This window comes from Acanthochromis polyacanthus, chromosome 3, assembly GCF_021347895.1.
Source record: "Acanthochromis polyacanthus isolate Apoly-LR-REF ecotype Palm Island chromosome 3, KAUST_Apoly_ChrSc, whole genome shotgun sequence".
Lineage (NCBI taxonomy): Eukaryota > Metazoa > Chordata > Actinopteri > Pomacentridae > Acanthochromis > Acanthochromis polyacanthus.
Genome location: NC_067115.1, coordinates 8037645 through 8057654, shown reverse-complemented (window position 1 = coordinate 8057654; position 20010 = coordinate 8037645). Strand labels below are relative to the sequence as shown.

Below are 20010 nucleotides of genomic sequence, written 5' to 3'. Positions count from 1 at the left end.
AATGTGGACATCAGAAGTTATTTTTTCCCCATTTTCAAACTTAAAAAAGGGTCAATTTGACCCGCAGGACAACACCGGGGTTAAAGCTGCTGAGACTGAAACAGTCCATTTCAAACAGGACTAAAAGGAGGAGTTACACGGTCGTAGTGAAAGGAACCATCTCTGTCGTGTTTTGAGCTGAAAAATTAAAGGACACAGTGTGGAGAAGTGCAACTTTCATTAATGTGGGACTTGCTTTATGAAGGAACACATCCAGCAGACTCTGATCAACACTCTCACTTCTCATTTCTGTATGGGTTCATCTTTTTACACTACATGCAGAGGTGAACAGGAAGCCACATGTTTAACTCCAACAGTAGAGTTTGACTGCTGAGCCGGTTAAAGGAGAGTTATTCAGAAGACAGAAAGAAACTGAAAGACCGCTTTTAGTACATTATATCTATTTGAGGAACACAGACTGTATAAATAATGGAAAAAAAAATGACTTCTGAGATTAAATTATTACACCCCCAACTAAATAAATGGGTGTTCGTCATCCACCATAAGGTGAAATGTTTAGTTTATAAGCTCCACAGCTCCTTTTGTCTTGACCAAATATCCAGAAATTATGTCCAACTGTGGGGATAGAAAAGGTTTGACTCTGTGTAACATTTCCTGCGACCCAATATTCAAAGAGAAAGACAGAGTTTATAGAGCATTCAGGTTGGACATTTATTGATTGAAATATAGTTTATTTCTGATGTTTTTGGGGGTTGGTATATTAATATCCTACTTTAGGCTACATATATTTGGACACTCGACTTTAATTAACATGAGTTACGGTTGGGTTATACAGAAAGAAACAGCAGCAACACAATCCAGAATCCAGTACGCTATGACAAAAAAAAAAAAAAAACAGTAAATCTGAATGTAACTGCTTCACTGCCACGTGACATGAAATTTCTACAAACGTAGCAAAATTTAGCATCACTTCTGCAGAACTATTTCAGTCATCTGTTTTGAAACCGCAAAAGTAAAACCTCACACAACTGAGCAGAAGAACTGGGGATGATTTAAGACGTGCACGGGCTCTTCTTTACCGAGGTCACTAGTTGAAGTCGCAGGCTGAGGTTTGGAGGGAAGTAGTACTAAAATCTACATGGCTAACTTTCACTGGAGTCCTAAAACGGGTTTTGGCAATGATGCTGTGTTTTGTTTTTTTCTGCAGCTGCAGAGGCCGTGTTGCTGCCAGTGTTTGACTTTGGACTCATCAGCTACTGCATGATGGGATTGGCTACACATTTCTTTATTTAAATGTCAACTGAGGATGCACTGCATACTTTTACTGCCCCGGAGAACCAAGTCTGAGTCCAACTACATTCAGTTAACTCTCTGAACTCCAAGCAGTTTCTGGGCATTTTCTTTACTCCAGTCACATTTTTCTTCACTGTGGGCTCATTTTTCACTGCAATATAAAGTCCTGCACCTCTATGGAAACACGACAACCATGAAGAAGGAGAGAGAACTCAGTAAAGTTTATTTTAATCAACATTTTAAATTAGTTTCCACACTTGTCTTCTCTCTGCAAACACATCCTGCAGTTCACCCCAAAAGTCCCTGAATTGTTGTTGTGTGAGTGTTGATCACAGCTGATTCATTAATGGTTCAAAAGTTGTACCTAGGAGATGATAATTTTTTTTGCTTTTTACAGAATGTGGCTGATGCAAAGAACTTATTTTTGACGATTTTTAAAATTCAGACCTGAAGAATAAAGTGGTCTTTTCTTTTCTCGGTGGAAACACAACCTGCAGTTCAACTGAAAAGTCCCATAATAGTTGTCAGGTGACAGTTGGTTGCAGGAAAGTCAGTCATTGTTTCTTGGTTGTGCTAAAGAGTGCAGATGTTTATATTTTCTACAGAATCCTGTCACAGCAAGCAAATTATTTTTTGATTTATCTTTAAATGAGGCCTGCAGAATCAAGCGATTTCAATAAATATCATGACTTCAAGCTTAGATTTGGATCAATTTCTTTTCCACATGAGTAGTTCATGGACAGTCGAAAAGTTGAAAATTCTTCCTGTTTTTAACGTTTCTGCTGCTGATAAATGGTGTAATCTTGGAGATAACATGGCTTCATCTCTGGAACATTTTTATTGTTTTTATATACAAAGCTGGTTCGTATAAATGTGTAATTACAGTGATTTTTAAATGAACTGCAGGAAAAAGTGTTTTTTACAGTTTCTGACACTGATAAATGATCTAATCTTGGAACCTTTTTTTTAAAAAAAAAGATAGCATGCTTTTTGAACTTACCTGCAGGTTTTAGGGTTCAAGGTGTATAATGTGTAACATTTCTATTGTTTGTATACATTAATCAGGTTAGTGTAAATGATGTACCAGCAGTAATTTAGTTAAATGAATTGCAGATTAAAGTGGTTTTGATGAGCTATTACAATTCCAAGCTTAGATTTGGTTCAGTCTCTCAGTGGGACTGCATGTAAAAAATGAGTAGTTCAAGGACTGTTGGGAATTTAAAACTCAAACATCTGTTTTTAATTTCTTTTACTTTCTTGCTCTGATAAAATATGTAATTTTGGAGATTTTTTTTTTAAATCCAGCGAGTTAAAACCAACATGCTACTTACTGTACTGGCTCTCTCGGACAGGGAAGTGGCTGATGGGAGTTTCTGATTGATCCCCCTGCAGACGCATAGACAAAACCTTCCTCTGCAGAACTGCTGACTTTCTGACCAGAAACACCTGCACCATGAAATAAAACCTCCCATTAGATTAAATTCAGAGCACATATGTAAACTTTTCCACAGACGACGACCTCTCACCCCTGGAGGTTGTTTGAGCAGGATGTCGCTGGTGTCTTCTTCACTAACGGCCAGCAGCAGCCACACCGAGTGAGTCTGAGTCAACCTGTCCAGAACGCTCATCCTCCTCCGCAGGGAGTCGTACCCAGAATCCCTTTCACCTCCCGAGCCACCGCAGTGGGGGGTCTGCAGATAAACGCCACTATCCAGCCTGACAAAGAGAGAAACATACGACAGGTTCGCCATCTGCTGGTGAATACGAGAAACAGTGTGTCCTGACATTTATACTGCTGTAGGAAATAATATTGTGGCTGAATGGAATGAACCTAGCTAGAATCTGTGCAAAATCAGAGGTTTTCAACTTAATGTGCAATACTGCTATAGTCCACACTCGAAGGAATCTGTGTAATATCTGAGTTTTTACATGCAGAAGAATCTGCAGCCTGAGGTTCATCTGAAATAACATCAGATGACTACAAACTGATTATCTTTGCCTAATTTGTAAATCAGACATGTGGAATGAAGTGATTTTGATCAAATATCACAATTTTAAGCTTAGATTTGATCATCTTCCTTACAGATGAGTGGTTCATATTTGAATTCCTACACATAGAAGACTATAATATCAACAGTACTTATATTTCTTCTTTACTTCTATTTTCTACTGACATGTCTGTATTTTTTGCAGTATACCCTTTTCTGCTGAAAACTTCCCTAACATTGGATTTTATACACAATGCTAAGAAGTGTTACCCACACTTGAATAATAATGGTGACTCTGCATCCTTCAGATACTTTACTGTTTCATTTTTATTTTTATTTTTCTATATTTGTCTCTTTTCTGTAGAAACAAAACCCACAGTTCAGCTGAAAGGTCCTTGAATTTTTTCACATGGGACCGTTGGTCACAACTGAATCACTAATAGCTTCATGATTTCACAGAGACCTGCAGAATGTTTTGTTTTTTAAGCAATCTAGTTTGATCAAAAGATTTACTTTTAGCACATTTTTAAGTGAAATATTTGACGAAATATCATGTTTTTCAATGGAAATGGATAAATGGTTTCACTAAGTTGATTAGTTTGACTGTTGGAAAGCTAAAATGTTTTTTTCTTTTTTGTTGATTTTCTTAAATAACATGCCTTTCAACCCAATGTGCAGGTTTTGGGATTCAGACAGTTCACCGGCTATCCAGCTTTTTCATGAATAAAACTAGAGCAGTCAAGCTGATGAAAGTTTGGACTAAGAATTTAAGAAATCTGTATGAAAAATAGTCGTACCCTTGTAGCTCCATGGGCTCCTTGTCCACAGTCAGACATGTCTGAACCATCTCCTTCTTCAGCTCTCCGATCTCCAACGCAAACGTGTCGATCAGCTGGAAAAAGGCAGAACGAGAAGCTTTAACTGATGAGGGAACTTCAGAAGGAGAAGAGGAGGGCGAATGGTAGTAAATGAAACCGACAGCAATGCTCAAACCTAAACTGCAAAACAGGAGGGAATGTAGAACAAAAGGCAGAGAAACAGTTCGTCATGTTTCCTGTAAGTGCAGCTCATTTCCTGCAGGGAGGAAGCAGGAAAACAAAGCAAAGTCAGAGAATAAAAAAAAAACTAACCCACGGTGAGCTAAAGAGGGGAGATTTCATGTAGTCAGTTTGCAGAGATGCACATGTAGCTCTGGTCTCAACTGAAAATCCAATTTGTACAATAAACAGCAGCACAGTGGGTAAACATCTGGATACATCTGGACAGGAAACTGGAAAGACTCCTGTCTGGTGTCAGGCTGAGATAAGACTTATCATGACTGTCAGTTAAGTCTATGTTTGGTGCAAATTAGTCAACGAAATGAAGGGTTTGTAGTGACAGAACACCTAAAAATGTGCTGTATTTAGTGTTAACCCACAACTAGTTTGGGATTAAAACCACAAAGACACAGATGTGAAATGTATTTTACAATCCTGAATACCAGCATCTTTGTCTCAGACAAACATTGGACTGAAATGTGCCCTCAAAACAAGAAAATATTCAAATATTCCAATGATTTATTGTCATATGCTGCAGACATCCGTGCAATGAAATTCTTGATTCGTTGTGTCTTTACTTAGTGCCACATTTATCACTCGCATCTACGTACTGAGGTAACACACTTTAAATATAGAGAACAGTGCAAAATGTACAGAAAACAGTATTTATTAAAACACATGCAATTTTTATGGTTAAGAAAAGCTAAGATCTGCTCACTGAGGTAGGCAGTGCAAAAAGAGAGAGTGAAAGCAGCAGAATTAGTTCTATTTTTGATATTATTATCTATATTTTTCAGTTAAACATTAGCCAACAGTGAGTAAAAATGTGACAGGAACAGAAAAAAAAGAAAAGTAGACAGGAAGGACTAATTCCATCTGCAGGTATTTAGATTAGATTCAGCTTCACCGTCATTGCACACAGGGAAAAAACAGAGAATATTAAAAGCAGTTTAGCATCTGACCAGAAGTGCAAAATAAGCAGTAAAAGTGCTGCAATGTTAAATAGCTAGTGGAATAATTTCACGAAAGATATGAGAACAAATTCTGGCAAATTTCATTCCTAAATCAGCACAACTGGACTCTTTGAAACAGAGCTGAAAACTGCTCAGTAGTTTAAAGATGGCAGCTAATTGATTTCATGTTGTCTCTGTGTTTTTGTTTTTTTTTTAAAAAAACATTTTCCACATTCCCTGTTTCCACATGTTGGAGCACTCCCGGGGATTTAAACATATCTGAGCAGATGTTGAAATTTGGAGGCTTTTAACTCGATCTGGGTCAAACAAGAAGATTTCTCAAAGTCCACGACAGTGAATGTGGCCACAGAGTAAAAGAATTCAATCAATCAAGAACATCATTATCAGTTGAGTGGTCACAGAGTCCAAACACTGAGAATTACAGAGTTTTAATGAGTTTTGGCAGCTTCCACTTCACGTTTCAGCCACTAGGAGACGTTCTTCTCCAAACCTTCCTCCTAAAACTGGGCACCAGTCCAGACCAGCGTCACCACAAGGCCCTCTGATTTCCCCTCACAGGACTAAGTGGAGCCAGCTCTGTTAAAGCCACAGGCTCAGGTCAAAACTCCACTAGTTAAAGAGCAATCTGCAGAATGCAACGCTGCACAAAACAAACAAGCTGCTCAGCACAAACCCAGGTGAAGACGATGACGGTTTTAAAGAGAAACAGGAGGAGCAAAGTGTCATTATTCCCCCATTACAGCTTCAAGAGTCGTGACAGTCGCAGTTTAAACATCTCGACTCCTGAGTCAGCACTGCGGTTAATCCCACAGTGGAGTCTTCTCATCTTTCTAAAGAAACAATGAGTGATGCTGTTGACAGATTAAACCTCTCCAGACAGCACATTTGACAGTTTTCTCCTGCAGGATGGATCCAGATTAAAGTCAAACCTCCAGATTGTAAACCAGTGAAAACTTCAGGTTCACTGAGCAGCAGCCTGTTTGTTTTATCCACCAACTCTGGGCCGAAGAAACGTCACTAAACTGACTTGAAAAGGGAATAAAAACTCTGAACTCTAAGCAGTTTCTGGATATTTTTTGATCCTGTTGTTGTACTCACTGTGTGATCATTTTTTATGAAAATATAAAGTCATGCACCTCAAAAGAAACAGCACAGTAATGAAGATGGAGAGACAAGTCTGAAATGTCTTCTGTGCAGAATGAAACAATTATGTCATTAATTTGAAAAAAAAAGAGAAAGAATAAAGTAGCATTTTTTTGTTTACTTATTTTACAAAAATGGAAAAAACCAAAGGATTAACATGTACAGGATTATTCCAAGTGTCACCAGGTGTTTCCAATATCAGAGAAAAAACAGTGACTCCACACACTACAGATATTTTACTATTTACATTTATAATTGGTACTTTTCTCCTCTCTGCTCTGTGCAAACACAACCTGCAGTTCAGTTGAAAAGTCCCTGATTTTTTGTCAAATGACTGCTGGTCACAGCTGAGTGACAAATGGCTTGAACACTGAAGAATGTTTTACTTTTAACAGAACCTGGTCAGAGCAGATGCTTTTTTTTAGCGAGCCATGTAGGAAAAAAATCACTATTTTAAGTTTTCCAATGGAGCAGTGCATCAAAGATAAGTATTTCAAAGACTGTGAGAAAGTTTCAGAGTTTCTGGCTGTTCATTAAGCATTAAAATCAAAGTCAGAAAATGAATTTTAATTTTGAGAATTAACATAATTCCATGAACACAACTTTAAACTCGTCCAACCTGTTGGAAATTGCAGGTCTAATTTATTTAACTGAAATCGGCTCCAGACTAAGTGACATCGTGTCAGAGAAGTTGTGGATGTGGCTGCATGCAGTCACAAAAAGTGCAGGGTTAACTTCACAAACAGCAGTTTGTGTATCACAGCTCATTAACAAACATGCAGCCATCTAAAAACAGCAGCCTGTCACTGTTATACTCCTCAGTGAAGATCCACTTATTGTGCTCTCTAAAATGGTTTCAGTTTGTGCCTCTGTCTTGCAGAATGCTAAAATAATTTGTGTTTGATCAAATCTTTACTCAGCAAGTCTGTAACAGGAAGCATTTCAACTCCAGGGTCCCATAAAGAGTTTGTGAAGCAATGGAAAGAAGTAGAAACATAACCTCCTGTTATTAGACAGGCACTGAATTACATGAATAAAAAGAAGAAGAGATGACATGGGAAATTCCTGAGCTGTAAAGTGAAGGTCAGTGACTGGATCTGGGCAGGAAGCCCTGTGGAAGCTTGAATCTACTGTGCTGACTTTTAAAGGGAAAATTACTGATAACCAGAAAAGCACTCAATAACTAATGTTTGTCTTTCGCTGACATTTATGGAGCGTCATTCATCTGGGTTTGTTTCCACAGGTTTCATTTACAACAAGGAGATCCAGAGTGAGACTGAAGCAGAGATCTCAAGCTGAATCAGGGTTTACTGGTGCAGCTCCTTTAAGGTTGTGTGTGTGTGTGTGTGTGTGTGTGTGTGTGTGTGTGTGTGTGTGTGCGTGCGTGCAGAGGTAAGTGATTCTGTGCATGCTCTGCTGCTAAAGCCATGGATGGAGTCAATGGGAAACTATGTGTTTGGTTTTGACACACAGACACTTACAGAGAGCGCTTTCACAGGGCTGCCGTGGACGGAAAAAGCTGCAAAGCAAATTAAATGTGTGAGTTTGTTTTTTGGGTTTTGGGTCTAAATTTGTCTTTCAATAAATTTGAAAGTGGTTCAATTTATTCCTCCGTGCAATTTGGTAAAACTAAAGCAAAAGCAGTCAGGTGAAAAATGCAATGCTTCATACATTTGAGGCCATTTGTAGCGGGGATTTTGCACAGTAAAACAAGAGTTCACTAGCCTAGCCACGCTAGACCCATGTTCTGAAGGCACAAGGGTCTAGGACCGCTCGACAGGGAGGGAGGCGGGCTAAAAGGTTGTCTTTCAAATCATTCTGCAGCAATTGGGTAGGTATACAACCAATCAGCGCAACGAATAGGCTGACGTAGTTCCTAGAGCGCTGGCGGATTGTGGCTAAGTCCCATTAGCTTCCCAACCAGCGGAGCCAACTGGTATAGTAAGGATTTGCCATATCCCGTCGGCATAAGTCCAAATACGTCTTTCTTCTCAATGAAACACTTCAGTGCCGTCCTTTGTTTATCTTTCAAGTTGAATTTTAGCTTCAAATCTTTAAGGGCTGTGGCCAAAGCCGAGTCAAAAGATAACTGTTTATTGTGCGCCGGTTGTTTCTGTCAGAATCGTCGCGCCTCTGTCGTCACTGAGTTACGCCCGCCTTCTGACTCTACACTTCATGGTGATTGGTCCGGCCAGTTTTAGGAGAATCCAGCCTCGAGCCTTATGGAGGGTAACTAGACCCACCCTGGCAGAGAATTAAATTCATTGCCGTGGGTTGTCTAGCGCGACTAGGCTAAGAGTTCACTGCTTTGGCTTCCGGATGTTGTACCTGTGTGAGTGTACTGTAGTTTATTCAGTACACCAAACTAAACTAAGGCTCCTAGAGGACTCCCGCCTCTGTGTGTCACTGTCAGGACTATGCATTCACTGTGGTAATCCTGGCCGGGTTCAAACCAAACAAGGTTATTTTGGTCTTGTCTGGTCAACTGTTCCGCCCTACTAAGCCATTACATTCATTTAATGTCTGGATATTATACAGTTTTACAGATAATGAAGCAAAACGATATGGAAACAAAGCACACACCGGTTCTGATGGTAAAAGCGCAATCTGTCTTTCATGTTTTCAATCAATCCTCAAGACTAATGTCACTAAATTAGCATCTGACAAAATGAGAAATATGGTCACAATCTCCTTTATTGTTCCTGAGCTGTGGCGTTAAATAATAGGAAGAAAAGTGTACTTGCAGAACATTAGGATGTTGAAGGGAAATCAGCCTTTGGAGTGTAAAATGTCATCACTTTATTGTTTTATCCTGATAAGATACCTGGGTGGAGTTTTGTCTGAATTATACATGAATCCTTGAGTTATGGCCAAAAAGTGCTTATCTAATGTTTTGGCTCTCTTGTAATATTACATCTTATCAGCAGAAATGCACGTTTTTTGGGCCTCTGTCAACTAACACCGAACATGAGGCAAAGCTGCAGAAGAACAAACTTTGGTTTCTTCAGAGGTTCAGTCAGCAATAATGAAATAACACAACATCAGATCAGGATTATTGCGCAAGCAGCTGGGATGGTTTTCTGTTTATCTGCAGGAGCTTTAACAAGTCAAAATGAAAAAGAAACTGGATAAAGTTTTGTTTAAAAAAGCCCAAGTTTGGATGACTGAAAATTAGCAACGTGCAGGAATTCAGTAGATTTCTCAACCCTCATAAACAAACATTTGAAGGCTTCAGGAGAATCAGGCGAATTCTGCAGGTTGATTTGCTCTCAGTAAAATGAAGTCAGTTTATTGGACTGGCAGGACATGAAAGATGACGAAAGTCTGAGAGGAAAGCAGAAGCAGAGAGGAAGCCGACTAACTGGAATCTGTTAATTCTCCAGAAACAGATCGAGTGTTTTAACGCCACATCTGGCGCCGCAGGAAAAATAAAAGCAAAACTGTTGGTTTTTTCCAATGTGAACGAGAGACTTTGAGCGACAACATGCGTGATTTGTGATTATAGTTTTAGAAGAAGCTGAAGATGATGGGAAGTTTTATTCCAGTGCGTTTGTCAGGATGCCAACAAGTGCAGCTGCCATCGTTCACATCCAGCTCTGCTTTAATGTGTGGCAGAGAGTGTAGGAAAACTGTCAGGACGCAGCTTTGATGTTTCATCAGTCTGTGTCTGGGTCTCAGTCAGAAATGATAATAATGTGAGAATTTGAATAAAAGCTCAACAGGATAAAATGGTCCCTTAGCACATTAATCCATTAATTCTCCTTAGAAATACGTATTGACAAACAAAGACAACGGCCACTTGTTAACAGTTACGTTAGAAAAGTGATCATTTCCCACCTGCAAATAAACCTGCTGATTTAATACATGTATTCTAAGCATCAACTGTGTGCAGGAGCTGAATTCTAGTATCTATAATGAAGTCAATGCAATAATTTATTTGAGAGGTCTGGAAAAAAAATCCCACAATCTACAATTCAAAGTGAATAAGAAGTAAGACCACTGAAGATGTGGACATGTGAGCATCTCAGATAATCAGTGTCCTTCTGCACGGCCACCTCTGATTTACTTGGAACTTTTCATAATAAACTCTAAACATTTAAAATGGTGTCTGTTATTCAGGACATTTTTTTCACACACTGAAATATGAGGCTGTTTGAACAACAATATCTCAGTAACTACTAAAGATAAAAGCCTGAAATTCTCACTGCTATTTTTCTTTGTGTCATTGATTCAGAATCATTGAAGCAGATCAAACAGTCTCCAAATATGAGTGAGTTGGATTAGGGAGGAAAAATGAAGCTGCCATGGAAAGTCCCAGCTTTGAGCACATCAACAAAAAGGCAGATAATTTAAAAGTCAACTAGTGATATTTTCTGAACCATATGCATGTCAGATAATTATAAATATTAAATGCTGTTTATTATCCTTCATTATTACCTAGCTGCTGGAACAGATACATTTCTCCAGTGAGGAAACAGTCAAGTTTCTTATCTTTAAAGTTTCCTTACTTCTTTCCACAGGAAATTACTTCATTCTTAGCAGGGGAAAAAATATTTCAATAACTTTTTTATCACCTATCTTTTGTGGTAGCTGCATTTTTATTCTTACTTTTAACCCATGCACTTGCATTTTTTCTTAATTATTTCTTGATTGTTGCTCCACCACAGTGAGATACAGATAAGATAAAACATTACTAATGCCAAAGAAAAGTGTTGTGCCAGATATTGCTCAGAGAAAAAATTACATAAGAAAAGCAGTGTTTGAAAGTAGAAAAGCGATGAGATACAAGTACGAAACATTAATGAAATAAAGTAAGTAGCTTAAATAATGCTGGACGAGAACAGTAAAAAGTAATGCTGGCAATGATACTGGGGTAATATCACACATGATAATGAAATAATGAAATGAAATACTGCAAATAAATAAAATAATTTTCTTTTATGTGCAAGCATACATCTTTTCATTTGATAAAACAAGTCAAAAATTACAATTGCAATTTTTTAGAGTCTTATTTTGTTTTTAAAAAAAAGCACAAAAATAGTCATTTAATTTGCTGTTTGTGGGTTTTTCTTGTTCCAAACAAAGTGCTGAGTCACCGTTTCCCAGAAAAACACATTTGGCCTCACAGACAATGACGTGTTTTCTGTGTTTTTCTGAGGGACATTTGCTCGGTTGTGTGTCCAGTCGGTCTTTACCTTGAAGAAGCTGCCGCTCCGGTCCGTGAGGCCGCCGGGGGGAGGAGCGCTGGAGGCCATGTTGTTGTTTTCTTGGTCCGTCTTAGCGTCTGAAGCTCTGTGGGGCAAAAACAGGCTTCAGTTGTGGAAATTGAGGAAATTCCTGCTCCGGCCACAGTCGGTATCATAGCGCAGGAATCCTTTCACTGAGAGTCTGTCCTCTTATTACCTGTCTGTCCGGCTTCGCTCCTCTCATTCCTTCACCCTGCTCCCATGTCCTCATACAGACATAATTAATTTTCCATCTCAGACGGCTTCACTTCCAGCACAGCTGTCTCCACACCCATCAGAACAGAGAGCTTTAAAACCAAAGGTCCTCAGAGCAAAGCTGCCACTAAGTAAAAGCTCTGGCGGTTTTTAAGCTGGCTTCAACGGTCTGACTTTTTTCAGATGCTTTGAGCAGATACAGGAATCTCTTTCCTCCTTCCTTTCGTTGTATTCATCGGTTTAATCTGTATACGAATCCCCTCCTTCCTGTTTCTGCAGGCAGACTGAAACTATTAAACCAGCCCTTCCCTTCCTGGCAGAAGTTCACAGTCCTCGTGAACAGTTCGACCATCAGTCCACACTTACATCTCAAAGAGAAAGGAAACCATCAACCCTCCTCATCACCAGCAGAAGAACAGCATCAACTTAGACTCTACAGAGTCGAATCATGATTGCCCATTTCCAGAGAATCAAATGTCAAAATAGATGCTCTAAAAGTGACCCTAAATGACGCTTGCATTGAATTAATTCATTATTTTTATGTACATGAATAGTTTGAATAATTACTAAACAAAGTTCTGCAGCACTTTCTAGACTCTTTGTTTTGGTTTTGTTGCTTTACTGAAGCACTAATCTCACTTTTCCGACTACACCAGAGTTTCATTCTGCTCTAGAGGGATGAAAAACGCTCCATCTTGTTTGTATTTCTTTAAACAATCACATTCATCTCCGGTGCCGTGAAGCCCGGGATGCAGCGCTGGTGTCCCCTTCAAACAGCACCGTGTGGAACAGTTTTTATGGAATATTTGCACAGTGGGAGGTGAGAACTGAGATTAAGATGGATAATTCAAAGAAAAAAAGTAGCAGGGCGGCATAACTGCACCATCCAAACCTTCTGCAGAACCTTTCAGTGTGCCGGCGGCTGCTCAGAGGTTGTTGAAATAGATTTAGAAAACACGAAGACATGGACAGTGAAAAGGGAAAGAGGAAATGGCTTAAAATATGCAGCAAAAGGCAGGATTATATCTGCAATCCATATCCAGTTAGAGAAATTACTGTTGAACTGACTTCTACCTCACCCACACTTTAACTGCAAACTGTTTTTAATCGGGTACATGACACAAAAATAACTGGATCCTGGTGCATTAATGCTTCTTTTGATTATTTAACATTAGATCTTGATGCAATTTTCATGTATCTGGGTGTCATTGTTGCATATGTAATTATATTCTCTAAATAAACCTGACATAATTAAAATATATTCATAATTTTTTTTAAATAAAAACTGCTATAAATATTTATAAAAATACAGATTTTTGATGTGGATATTATTTATACCTTTTTTCTGTTTTTTACAGTCAACATGTAAATATTTACTTGTTGCTTTTCTAGCTATTTTTGCAAATCAGTATAATAAAAGCTGATTATTCACCATTCTTTAATCCTTATACATATTTTTCCTTCCAGAAAATGGCAACAACAATAAAGACTTCTTGCAGATTTAAAATAAAGTGAAAAGAGTGCAAATTTTCATTCAAACATCGTAAAAGAACAAATTAGCATTTGAACTGAGAAAACAGTTTGTGCTGTAGTTTGACAGTTTATCTTAGTTCACAACATTCCCACAACGAGAGCAGCTGCAGCAGTCAGAGGTCATCATGTTTCCTACATTACCCAGCATGCTCTCTGGTTCTTCTGAGGCTCACAGCTTTGTTCACGTAGAAACACCTTTACTCACCTCAGTGTTTCAAAACACGACTTCTAGATCATTCACAGGATCAACAGCAGCGGAATCATCACCGACTGATTTTCAACGAACGCCCTCAGCGGGGAGCACTTAGTAAAGCTCATGTTTTGATTCTCCCTCATCCTCTCCGTGTTTTTATTTCTCTTCACTGTTTTCTCTTTGTGGAATTGAAACCTTGAAGCCCCCAGAGTCAGACAGAGATCAGTTCTATTTTCAGACAGCCAGGAAACGGGCACAGACTTACAGCTGAAACGGCATTTAATGGACTCTGCTGCAGTTTCACTAGGCTGGAAAGCACAGCTACAGATACTTCACTATTCAGCACTATTCTGTCAGTTGATGGAATAATTATCTCATTTTGTCGAAACAAGACAGAAACCAACATATTTTAGAGGCTGTCCAAAACCAAACAAAAATGTAGAAACACAAGTGAGAAACTTAGAGAAGAGCGCCTATTAAATGAGAAAAATAGTTAAAATAATGATAATAAAAAAGACTTAAATATTGTTCAATTATTTCAGAAAACTTGGAAAAGAAAATCTGGAATTAACATGCATAAACATGCATAACTATGGCGGCTCTACATGCTACAGATATTTTACTCTTTACATATTTGTTCTCTGCTCTGCATTTCAACTGAAAAGTCACAGAATTTTTCTTAAGTGACCGTTTGTCACAGATAAGTCACGAATGGTTCCATGGCTGTGCAAAGAAGCACAGAATTTGATGTTTTAAACAAAATATGATTTGTTGAAAAGGTTCATTTTGTTTTGTTTCTGTAAGAAAACATGCACAATGCCATGATCTCGATGAAACATCACAATTGTAAGTGTAGATTTAGTTATTTTTCCTGATCAAACAGCACATCGTAGGGGAGTAGTTCAAGGTTGAGAAGTTGAAAAGCTGACAATTTTCTCTGTTTCTACAGTTTCTGGCTCATTTCTTTCAGGCTCTGAGAAATAATGTCACTTCGGCTTTATTCCCCTCTTTCTTTTAAAGATAACCTTCCATTCAATGCCAAAACAGACAAACATTCAGAACTATTTTTGGAGTACAGAGAGTGAATTTGTTCATAATTATTCAATTTTTTAAAAAAATGTATTGTTTTACATTTTCTCCATATTCTCCTTTTTATCTGCATAGTCTGGGTATATTTTTAGTACTCTGCCAAGGAACGCAGCAGAGCTATGTGACGACCGGCGTACATTTGTCCTTCTGTTTATTTGTTTGTTTGTCTGCCTGTCTGTTAGCAACATTACTCAAAAACAGACACATGGATTTGGATGAAATTTTCAGAGAAGATCAGAAATGACACAAGGACCACCTCATTAGATTTTGTCAGTGATGCAGCGTATAGTGTGCCTTCAGGGATTTGGTAAATATTTTTTCAACTAGCGGCACCGTGGCACTGTAACCATGACAACAAGCGAATGCCAAGTCAGCTGCCTGCTGACGATCATGATTGCGATCCTACTACAAATTCATACGACGACTGATCAGCCTTGGCAGCGTACTGCTATTGATGGAGAAATAGCCCACATATTGTCACTACTGTTACATGTCACCAGACTCATCCTTTGTTACTGTCTGCCATACCCCCGTCGTACCTACTGTTATCACACCTTTACTATTTGCAAATGTTTGCCAGACTCATCCTTGTTACCGTCTGTCATACCCCCGTCTAACCTTCTGTTACCCAATTGCCCTTTTGTTCTGTTGTCTTACCCTCGATTGAACTAAACACAAATTAACCGCTGTCTACCTTGGCATTTACTTACAACCCCCTCCCAACCCTTTAATCCATCCTCTGAGATGTCCCTTTTGTCTTACCCTCTGTATTTGCATACAGCCCCTCCCTACCCTTTGACCCATCCCCTGACATTCCTGTGGGCCCTGAAAATGCTCTGGGTCGACTTACCCTTGCAGACCCATACGCTGTGTTGGTAAATCCACCGTATTACCGGAAACACTAATAAAACCACACCATTACAGCAAACTTTGAAGGAGCGAGAGTGAATTGTTTTCTTCAACACTTTTTAAGTGCTAAACAATTTGTACACTGTCAAGCAATGGCTACTTTCTAACCTGCCATTAAGGTGAGAAGCCTCTGGATGCGACTATACAGTAATGTGAATTTTTTTTTCTGATCATTACTCTCCTGCTTCGTTTTAAAAGTTCATCCAAAGTACAGGAGAACACACTTTCTTTCTTGTCTCTGAAACTGGTTCAGTTTTGCAAAAATACGTCCAACTGGTGCCATTTAAACTGTCAGGACGACACAAAGTTTATGTGTCGGCTCAGAGGTCTGGTAAGGAGGCAGCTGCACAAACCCACAGCTGATAAGAATTCCCACAGCAGGTCGTGTTGTTGCCCTGAGGAAAACCAGATGACGGCGTGAGCAGAACACAGCGAGCTGCGTTCAACCTGACTCAGAGCAGCTCTTTAAAAAGGCTCGGCTGCAGTAAAAGATGTGTGTTTGAGCCGCAGAGCAGAATTTGGGTCAGTGGTTCTTGGTGAGTGCAGCTGAACCCGCTGGCCCGACTTGTGTTTGTTTAAAAAAAGACTTGAAGAATCCGACAGAAGGTTGGGATTACCTTAATTTGTTCCATGAGATGTGGTGTCAGTCAAACACCAGCCGGACCAGCAGCCCGACCTCTAATCACAGCTTTAGTCTCACAATAGCAGCCTGCAAATGCTCAAACCAGCTTATAATACGAGCCTCACTGGGCTGAGTTATGGTTAGACGCTGTGTCAGACGCCAGCGACGCCCAGCTACAAGTTTCCACACTGAAGGTCAGAAAAGCCTGGTCTGTTTCCTCCTCCCCTTTAAATTAGTACCAGGAACGCCAGGATCGAGCTGCAGGAAGGTGGATGTTGACATTTTCAGACTGAACAGGAAGAGAAGGAGGTGGAAGATGACGTAGAAGAGGGATGGGACTTCAAAATGAAGAAAAAAATATTCTACACCGTAAAGAGAAAAAATTCTGAGAAAAAAAAGGGAAAACCTGACAGCAAAGGGACCAACAGAATCTTAAATAAATGGAATATTGTAATCAAAAACTGTAAGTAGTAAAAATGAAAGCAAGTTTTGGTAAAACTAGTTACTGAAAATACACTGAAAAAGCAGATCTTTGTCATTATGTATGGATTAGGCCTATTTTTGTGTCTGTTTCACAGTCAACATGTAAATTAATACTTTTTCTGTGCTTTTAACAGATATGATCTGTAAATAAATAAAAAATTGCAAAATGCAGGTAACATTTTTTTTTTTAAAAATACCATTTTTTCAAGCATTAATATACATCGTTTTTCTTTCAAATAATGGCAAATAATTGCTAATCATTATTTTTGTTGATGTAAATGTGGTTAAAAATGTCAAATATGTTGAATAATATTTTTGGTAATTTAAATACAGTCAGAAACTGTACGTTTGCAGTTACATGTTGTAAAAGAATGCATTACTGTTTAAAACAAATGTTTTCTGTTGACAATTTTTGCCTGTTTTTTTCTTGCAATTTTTATTTGCTTGTATTTTGTTGTATTTTTTAAAACAATGATCATGTAAATTCATACTTTCTGCTATGATTCTATCAGATATTAAATGCAATATCTGTAAAAATGTGTACCTTTAAGGTAACATTTAAACAATTCATTGACCAATTCTTAATGTCCATTTTTTCATATAATAGCTGCAAAATAGTATTATTTGCTGAGTTAAATATGGTGGAAAAAAGGTGCAATTCTACAGTCAGACAGAGTGGTAGACCACACTCTGATTTATAAAAATACAGATTTCTTAATGTGTGCAATATTTGCACACTAACCTTGTTTTTTTCCCATGATTATCACAGAACAAAAAATCTTGCACATTTTCTTCTCTCTACCGTGTACGATATATCCCTAAAAATATAACTTTACTGTGATAAAGGCGCCATTTGTAACATTAGTGAGAGTCACCAATCATAAATGTAATCTGGTTTTGGCTGAAGATTAGTTTGTTGCTTCCAGTTGTTTAGGAATATTTTCTTTGAGTTAATGAAATATCTGCAGCACAAGACAGCAGCAGGATCCATGTGAGCATCTCCCAGAGAAAAAAATGACTAGAATACTTACAATTATAAATTATCCACAACATGGAGACAAGATGGATCAGGATCTAACAGTGGATGAACTTTTATTCACTGACAGGTGAGCTGTGGTCCAAAGTTTATTAGTTGCAGGTAAACCAGATGCTACATAGCTGATTTAGATTTAATCTTTCTGTTACTAAGATGTCATTAAGCATTATGCCACTTGTGTTATTTCTCCCTAGATGTATGCCAAATTCTGAAGCAGCAAAGCTACATGTGCCTGAAAAGGGGTTTAGCTTAGCATAAAGACAGGAAACAGCTACATTATAAACTTGCTGTGTTGCTTTTGTTTAAAAATGTAAATAAAAACTTTTAAAAATTGCAATTTTATGAGTACTTTTCCGCTGAAATTTCCGACTACTTGCCATAAAGTCAACAAAAATTTTAACACGTCAATTCTGAAAACAACAACGTCGTAACTCTGAAATTCAGCCATAAACCCACTTACAAATCAGCATCTTATGGCTTCAGATGTTTGCTAAAACTCATGCTTCACTGCAGCATAAAAAGCAATCCTTTCATTGTTGTCAGAAGCATAATAAGACCACAGATTTGGTGCAGACACCAGCTAACTGCTTGAATCTCAGGCAGTATTATGCTTATTGCTTGCGTCCCACAAAGCATGATGGGAACTGTAGTCAAGACCATATCCAAACTGTAAGTAAGAAAAAAACAAATCCCACAACTTCTAGCTCTCTTCATTTGCACTACTTTTGACAGAACTACGGACAAAAAAGCTGCATTCAACCTTTTCCCCCACAAAGGTCATCCTAAAACAACTCAACTTCCCATCATTTGTTCCCTGATCTGAAGTTCATGGGATGCTGAATCAGCTTCACAAGGTGCCAAAACACATCCACGCTATCTCCTTCAAATCAATCAATATACACAAATAACTGATCCTGAAACTACAGACAGATGTTGTTTCTGGCCACCCTCTTTGTTTGGAGCAGTCAGAAACTTGGAAAACATGTTTTTTATGGAGAAGTGAAGGGAATCTTCTGACTTATATGGCTAGAAGAGATGCTGCGGATCTGCAAATGCCTCCTAACAGCTGTGAGTGTTGTGAAACAGCCCATTAGTTCGGACACGGTGCATATTTCTGGATACATTTGACTTTAATCACATTCAAAGCTAAGCGGCTCCAGGCAAACCTGCAGCAGAGGATTCCAGAGGAGGAGGGTAGTTTGGTTTCTGCAGCTCTGAACAAAATATGATGTTGTTGTGCAGTTTGTGGAGTGTAACGTTTCTATTATGTCCCTATGGGTTATTGCTAACTTTTCACTTTCTACCTCAGTTGTAGAGACTCGGAGAAATGATGAGTTATGCAAAACAATATATTTTCAGACATGTGTAACCTTCATTATGCATTATTGGTTCTTTCTTTTTTATATATCAGTTAAAGCAGCACCAGCTGTAATCTCTTACATTGCTGTTTATGCCCTAGCACTTTTCTATTACATTTCTCTCTGTATAAACCAAAGCAAAACACCAAACCTCACTTTCAATTTTGGCAATTTCAATCCAAAACAGAGGCATTAAGCATCACAGAAGACTTCCTCATGGTGGCCCTTTACTAGCTAAACTCCCACAGTGTTCTCTGCTTTCCAGCATGAACGGTCCATAGTCCAAATGGTGCCTCCGCTAGTCGCTACACTATAAAGTTTGCGTCACTGAGAGGCTCCACCTGGTGGAACAACCAGTTAATGCAGCTCATCTACAATACATTTTCTGACATGCAAGACTTTCTCCATTTTTATTATCAGTTAAAAGATTTTTTCGTTGATTAAATTTCTTGCCAGCAATTAATTAACCGAGCAATAATTGTTGACATTTTTAGTGCACAATTATTCTGAATTTGCTGAGGCTGAGACAAACCAAATTATTCTTTGCTATCAGGTAAAACAACACAGATTCTAGATTGCTGTATTACAGACTTACTTTTCTCTGTGTACAAACAAAACAAAACACACCAAATCTTATTTCCAAAAGAGCCCAAGATCTTTTTTTTGCAAAATCTGCAGTTTATGCTGTTCATTTAAGAGGCCAGCTCCAGTAATAAATCATGACGTCTGAATAAGTTCTCCCACACATAATGTGAAGTCATGCGTGCAGCAGAACCAGAGCTGCTCTCTGCTCCTGCAGCTGAACACAGTGTTGGACTTCATGCTGCAGGATCACAGTGTGGCTCCTAGAAAGGCATTCAGTGTTAACATCCCCACAGCGACGTTTAGTCTCACACCGCCGCTAACTCGAG

The 20010-nt window shown here is 38.6% G+C and overlaps 1 protein-coding gene across 5 annotated transcripts in view; it reads right to left on the bottom strand.

Annotated features, from left to right (window-relative positions):
* The window catches only part of LOC110950666 (ras and Rab interactor 2-like), a 53736-nt gene that overhangs the window by 29964 nt on the left and 3762 nt on the right, over positions 1-20010 (bottom strand). For 2 of the 5 annotated variants that reach the window (XM_051945513.1, XM_051945517.1), the window contains exons 2-5: positions 11631-11727; positions 4079-4173; positions 2820-3009; positions 2625-2739 (exon numbers count right to left, since the gene is read on the bottom strand). In XM_051945513.1, the coding sequence (XP_051801473.1) occupies positions 2625-2739; positions 2820-3009; positions 4079-4173; positions 11631-11690 (460 nt within the window). In that variant the 5' untranslated portion in view covers positions 11691-11727. Of the gene's footprint in view, positions 1-2624; positions 2740-2819; positions 3010-4078; positions 4174-11630; positions 11728-11838; positions 12064-13614; positions 13745-16217; positions 16235-20010 lie in introns of those variants that run through there. The other 3 variants (XM_051945516.1, XM_051945515.1, XM_051945514.1) reach the window with 3 other exon arrangements.